Raw genomic sequence first — 6,919 nt, forward strand, 5'->3', positions numbered from 1 at the left:
AATCATTGTGTACACCTGCCTGGGAATCATCAGGATAAAGGGTAGTCGAAATCAACATAAATCGCTTGAAACTGGTGGAACTGACACATTACTCGAAATAAGCGTTTCTACCACTAGAAAACCTAAGGAATGAATGTAAGCGGGCGGGAATCACTGGGAATCAAGTATTTCGGGAATCATGTGTACACATCAAAAGGGAGTTATTGCCCCCTCGGATTATTGCAAAACTAAAAAAAAATGTACAGTCTGAATCGTCAAACTAGTCCCACAAAGATAACTTTTGAGCGATATAACTTTTAAATTGAGTTACTTTTGTTTCGCGGTCAAAACTTGTCATGCGAGGTGTGCGTCACAGAGCAAACGTCTCGTGAAATACAAAGTTAATAATTCATTTGGCAGGTGTTGTCACCCACACTCATTTCACACGGCCTTCCAGGTGGTCGGTTGGCGTACAGTCCCAGTGCCCAGGGCCCACCTGGGACGCAGTGACTGTAGCCCCCTTCTCCCGTCTTCCCCTCTTTCCCCGTCCGGTGCGCGGACTGTACACTATGCCCCGGGCGCTGGTGGCGGGCCCCGGCGGCTGTGACTGTACCCATCAAAGCGTTGCTATCACTTGTTGAACGCGTGATGGAGCGAAGGCCCCATAGCCCCGCCCGGCCAAACAACATATGAACAGAGAAAATAAAAAGGATTCTACGCCTTCAGCGGGAGGCATTTACGTCAAACGAGGCGGGTGTGAGCGGGGTTGGGGTCGAGAGGGCCCCCGCCTGTATGTACCACCCCACCGAGAGGGGGCGACCCCGCCCCGCCCGGCCCCGGTTCCACCGCGACTCGGACAGCGAAGAAGTCACGTGCACCGCTGGTGATGAGCTCAGGTTTGCAGGCTCAGCCCCTCTGCCCGTGCTGTGGTGCAGCAGTGTAAAGTGGGCGCCCATACTGTTTTTCACCCTCGTCATCCGAAACCCTCGACTTTGGCGGCGGCGGCCGCCGCTGCGGCGGCTGGGAGGCACTTGGCCGCGATGGTCATCGGGGGAACTTTTGTGGACCGCAACACTGTAATCACACATGCCAACCGCGGCCTTGGCGGCCCCTCTGGCGTGTACGTGACGACGCCTCCGCGGTGGTGACGGCGGTGGTGCTGACCAGGGCGGACAGAACTCGTGCACACCGCTATGTGAGCGATGCCCCCCCAGCAGCGCCCACCTCCGCGACACCATACGATAGCAGCGGGTGTGTGTGCGTGTGCGTGCGTGTGTGCGTGTGCGTCGGCGCGTGTAGGAGACGGGCCGTTGCCCAGTACACAACGACCAAAGAGAAAACGAAAATGACAAAGAAGTGATAGAAAAAAAAAAGAAGGGGCAGAGAAGAATAAGAAGCCATTACAGCGGCCTCTGGGGCTGGGCTGGGCCGCCGCTGGCCGGGCTGTCGTCGGGGCATAAGGGTCAGGCAGCAATCTCTACTGATTCCGGAAACAAGTGTGACGGTGGCGCTCCGAGGCGCGTCCTAGCGACGGGACGGGCGGCGCGGTGACAGAACCCCGAAATGAAGAAGAAAGTGTACGAATTAGTACGATAGTACACGTCGTACACCCATCTTGAGCGTCAATAATCAAATTAAACATGATTACACCGAAAATTAAACAGTGGGCATTGTACAACCTGATATATCAGTGTACATACCTTACACACTGATAAATCAGTGTACACGGAATGTACACTGATTTATCATAGTGACCATAGTCACGCACACTAGTGCGCATGTCATGCTCACGTCGTTGAGGTTTCGTGCAGTAAAAGCACCAAAAAAGCATTGCATGCACACTGAAAAACCGGTGCTATGCTCACTGTTGAGTAATCAGACTACGTTATTGCAGCATCGTCTGCGCTGTTTAAGTTAGTACGTTAGAACTGCAGGCCTGGGTGAAGTGAGTTAGTAATCGAGTGATTTACCCTTCAACCTTAAGCACAACAACCTCCCACCATGCGGACCCTACGAATAACTATAACCCCCCCCCCCCCCCACCTTTCTCTCGGTTGCCTATCTTATCGTCAGTTTTCACGTTTGCCAATTTCTGGCGCACGTAAAATGCCACTCTTGATTCCCCCTCCCGTCCACGAAGACTCGCTTGTCTCTCTTGCTCTGCTGGGCTGGCGCCGTCCGGTCGGGTCGGTGGAGGTATTCACCCGCCTCGGTCCCCGCCCGCCGCCCCATTCCATTCATGGCCAGAGCTGGACGATGAGCCCCTCATTGAATGTCACGCCATTCAGCACTTCAGAGAGCGTGTGACTCACGGCGGGGCGGGGCGCGGCGGGGCGGGGCGGTGCAGCTCACGCCCCCCCAGTGCTAAACACCTTTCACACATGTGCCGAGCGCGTGGCCGCGGGGATAGGTGACGGTGACGTCCCGTCTCGCCGGCCACCGCCGCCCCGCCCCGCGCCACCGCCGCCGCAGCACGCGCTTCTGCAGTCCGACACAGCTGAGCAGATGGCGGACCATGGCGCGTGACGCTCGAGAGAGGCTCCAGTAAGCGGTCGCAACGGACTCTGAGAATGGAACTGAGACAGTTGTGACGGGGGGAGAGATGTGTCATACCTAAACTGTAGCAAACGTAGGAAAAGGGACAACACCGTCCGTCCTCATGCCCATGTTACAATGGTAGAACGATGGTAGCCATAAGATTATTCGCTGATTTATTCAAAGTATTCCAAACGTTATTATGACGTCAAAATGACATCGAGTTGTTGTTACTTAAGGAGGATAGGCGAGGCGCTTCTATTTGGCGCCCCGGGAGGACCGGCCACCTGCTCGTCACCAGAACAAAGGCACTTTAATGGTCAACGGGAGGCAGGCTGGGGGAGGCGGGCGCGGTGCCCCTGTCATCGTCATCATCATGCAGGCGAATCGGCTTTCCTTACTGTGGCCCGATCGAGGGCCACCCTGAACAGGCGTCACCGCAAGACCATACCACAGATCAAAGTTCAGACCCTGATGGCGGTATCAGAGGAGAACCTCATATTGAATTTATTTCTCGCGGCTATTGTCTTTCGACGCAAAACATTTCATACCCCTCATTACAATCAATCAACAAGTACTATATCCCAAGGCTATCGATAGCGGGCCGAAGGAAAGGAGTGAAGCGGCAATGAGACGGAGCGAGTAAACTCGATACTTTCCACTGTCCGCCGCTCCCATTTGAAATTCCCCTCGTTCTCTCACGTCAGGGTGGGTCTCATCTCATGCCAACTGGAACAATTTCAAAACGTGTGCGAAATTAAACTTTCCACACTAAAAAACTGATTCCAAACAAACCAAACATACTCAATACACTGTTGTATTAAAATGGTTAAGGTAGAAAAGAAATTGTAAAAAAGAATAAATTTGTCCCTCTTTGATTTCAGAACAGCGTGTTGGTATTGCAGCTGTCTCTCAAGCCGAATACAACAACAAACATGGCCGACCTGTCATCTGATCAAGTTAGTTCGGTGGATAAATTTTTTAAAGAAAGATTAAAGTCATGTCACGTCAGTCCGAAAGGCATGATCACTGGATACGTCGAATCAAAAGAGATATACGACGAGCTTATGCGAGACCTCACAGTCCTGGGTTGTCGGTACTCAGTGCGGTCGACCAACTCCCGAAAAACAGAGCCAGGTTAGAATGTTTTTGAATTGAACAAAGGGAAATTAGAAGTTTACTTTTACCGATCAATGAATGGCATAAAATACAACATATTGTTTACTTTTAATTACAGCGAATTTGCAGTACAAAATAGTGGCATCTGATTTGCAAATCCCTTTCACTGGCTCTCCCTTTCATGTTGATGCCACAACGTACTTTTTGTGCACTCATGGATTTCGGTATTTCAAGAGTAAAGTCTCCAATGAAAATGATAACGAGGTATGATCTGTCACAAATGTTTTGCACATGTCGTTTGTTGTCTTTTTTCATCTCATATACATGTTTTTCTGTAGGATGAAAATATTTTGAGTTCTACAAAAAAGCGACACAGGCGAGTGAATGATTCAATTAAACTGGGTTGCCCAGCTAAAATGTTAGTCAAATGTATACGAACGTATCCTGACTATAAGACAACATCAGACTCTTGGCGGCGCAAATGTGATGTATGTAATCTTCTTGAGAACAAACAATTATGATCAAATGTATAAAATACTTTTACACTTACATATTTTCCTTTCCTCTAGTTGTTGAAGAGACTGAAAGCAGATTTAAAATCTTCTGCACCACCTCGATTTGAGCTAAACTTCTGGATTGCAGTTTCACCAGAGGATGTTCACAATCATGAAAGACATACAACACTCCGAACACTTCCTCTTCTTCCAGATTTAATAGCTGAGATTCACAATGTAGTGCGAAAGGGAGTAACCTCAGTACCTGTAGTGAAATCACATCTCATCACATTTGTTGACAATATGTTTCAAAAGTCTAGTGTTCACCCAGATAGTTTCAATTCTGCATTTTATCCCAATGACAAATGTGTCTACAATCACATTCATGAAGCAAAGATAGCTTTGGCCAAACTTCAAGGAAGTACATCTGGAAATAATCATGTAATATGTGCTACGCCAAGCTTACCATGCACAGATGCCACTACACCAAAACAGGAACATCAGATAACTGAGGTAATTTTGTTGGAAATTTATTGTAGCCCTTTGATAGCCTCATTTTCATTGTTCTAATTACTTATTCTTTGTTCTATAGAAATGTGATTCTGATATGGCTGTCGTGCCTGTCTTGGATACATTCACTTCAGATTGGGAAGATCAACCAGTGTTACCGACTAATTTTGTTCAGGTCTTGAACAACAATGGAACACTAATGCTAATGGTGACTCAACCTCTAAGTGATGATGTAACTGGAGGAGTAGAACATTCAAACATTGAAGCACCAACTAATATTGTCAATGTCAATCTTGATGACAATATTTACACAGTTATAACAGACGCGTCAGAGCAGCGAATTTTACAGCTGAACAGTAATTCAAATATTTTAATGGCTCAACAGTGTACTAATAATGAACAAATTGAGGAAGTTTTATCTTTACAAAATAATAATGAAAGTGTGGTGTTGGATTCTGATAAAAACAGTGTTGTTAGTGGTGTTATTATGCAGTCAGGCAGTCCTGACATTGTTGATAGGGATGGTGATGAGACTTCATGCCATGAAGATCCAAACCAATTCTTGTTTGTCGGGGATGATTCACAGGCAGAACTTCTAGAACAAGTAAAAGACGGAGATAAAGAATTTAGTGATTTGTGCACGCTGCCTCCAACGCAGTCATCAAAAGATGATGATATTAGTCTCTTTCCAACTGCTCTTAGCAGTGAAGATTGTGGAAAAAATCTAGAGAGCATTTACAGCCTAAGTATTGATAAGGATATGATGAAAAAATCTCAGGGCACTAAAAGAACTAGGAAGCAGTTAGAAATTGATGTAGAAAGCTTTGTACAGGAAAATCCAGAGGATATAGATGATTTTCCTTCTCGAAAAATTCTTAGAGAACATGCTGAAGATATCATCAATATGAGTTACAGTTCTACAAATGTCATGCTGCTTGAAGAAATGGTCAGCGTTTTTGAAAAATATAGAAGATGTATGCATGCTGAGTTAGAGATGAAGAAAAAGATGACTATGGAAGATGATTTGTCAAGGCTCCCCTTAGCTGAAAAACCAAGGTGGAAAACTGAATCAAAAACTCTTGGCTTTTCGGATAAGAGTTTCTTTGATACAGAAGATCAAAAGAATTTGAATGATTGTGAAAATAACAGTGTTTTAAAGCTCAGAAATTGTGGGAATACAATTTTTTCATCCTCTGAAAGCTCAGTTGATGAATATGATGATTTGGTAATAAATGATTGAGGCAACTTATGACTTCAACATAAGTAATACTATTTATATCAATCGTGTTAATTAAACAAAAGGATATTACATATTCTTTGGTTGTGTGAGCAATCATCTAGTTTGGTCATATATATTCATATATATATTCATATGTCTATTCATATATATTCATATATATATTCATTTATTTTTCAATTTTGCACTGCCATGTTATGATTTGAAAAAAGAAACAACAAGAAAACTGTTTGATTTGCTCAATGTCTGTATTTGGTGTCTTTGATCGGGAGTATTGTAGCAATCAAAGTAAAAATGTAGTCATCTTCACTGAATAGTGAAGTGTACTGTAACAATTTTAATTCTAGATGACAATTGACCTGTGATAGCCGCCATGAATATGTGTTCATGTAATAGTATAGAAGTAGATTAAGTGTTCTCTTTCATCTAATCTCAACCCTGCACAATGCCAAATAACTATTAAGTATTGTTCCTGTTTTTCTTTAGTGTATACAAATGTTCGTATGTGCACAAAAATGTTTCTTTAGGATGTATGCACATTCTTTTTTTGTTTATTTTGACTGAAATCTGAGAGAAATACAATAGCATATTTCAAAAGTATTAGAGTAATGTGGATTTTGTACTAGTACTATACTATGCTGCTTTGTAAATCGTCTCACTACTCCTTAGTCCATTTTTAGTCACTTAGGAGTTTATTTTGAAATATCTGCCTTGTTTTTACCCCATTTTCTACAGTACCTGTATGTTCAAACAATCTCGAAGTCTTTATTACTGTATTTTAGTCATATCCTGTGATAGATTGTATATTTCCAAATATTTCTCGTGTTGATTAAAAGGCGGAGGAGAACGTTAATGAAATGATGATTGCATGGTGCCCAGAACCAACCACACACAGACCCACGCAAGCTGACTGGCCTCTGCGCCCCTGCGGCGGCCGAGATACCCGCCCGCAACGCAGCCGAGCTCGACGGAGCGGCCTACCCGACGGGGGCTCCCCAGAGGCAAGCATAAAACTGACGCCAGGAACTGGACCCAACATTGACCT

At 44.9% G+C, this 6,919-nt stretch overlaps 1 protein-coding gene across 1 annotated transcript; it reads left to right on the forward strand.

The window, feature by feature from the left end:
* The first annotated feature begins 3,417 nt into the window (after window positions 1–3,417).
* On the forward strand, window positions 3,418–6,732 carry LOC113202636 (uncharacterized). The gene is made up of 5 exons (XM_026416973.2): window positions 3,418–3,651; window positions 3,752–3,897; window positions 3,972–4,121; window positions 4,203–4,640; window positions 4,720–6,732. Exons 1-5 carry the CDS (start codon window positions 3,450–3,452, stop codon window positions 5,875–5,877), a joined length of 2,094 nt encoding a protein of 697 aa, XP_026272758.2. The 5' UTR covers window positions 3,418–3,449; the 3' UTR covers window positions 5,878–6,732.
* The last annotated feature ends 187 nt before the right edge of the window (window positions 6,733–6,919 follow it).

Source organism: Frankliniella occidentalis, unplaced genomic scaffold, assembly GCF_000697945.3.
Source record: "Frankliniella occidentalis isolate FOCC.00 unplaced genomic scaffold, Focc_3.1 Scaffold39, whole genome shotgun sequence".
In the NCBI taxonomy this organism is placed as follows: Eukaryota; Metazoa; Arthropoda; class Insecta; order Thysanoptera; family Thripidae; genus Frankliniella; species Frankliniella occidentalis.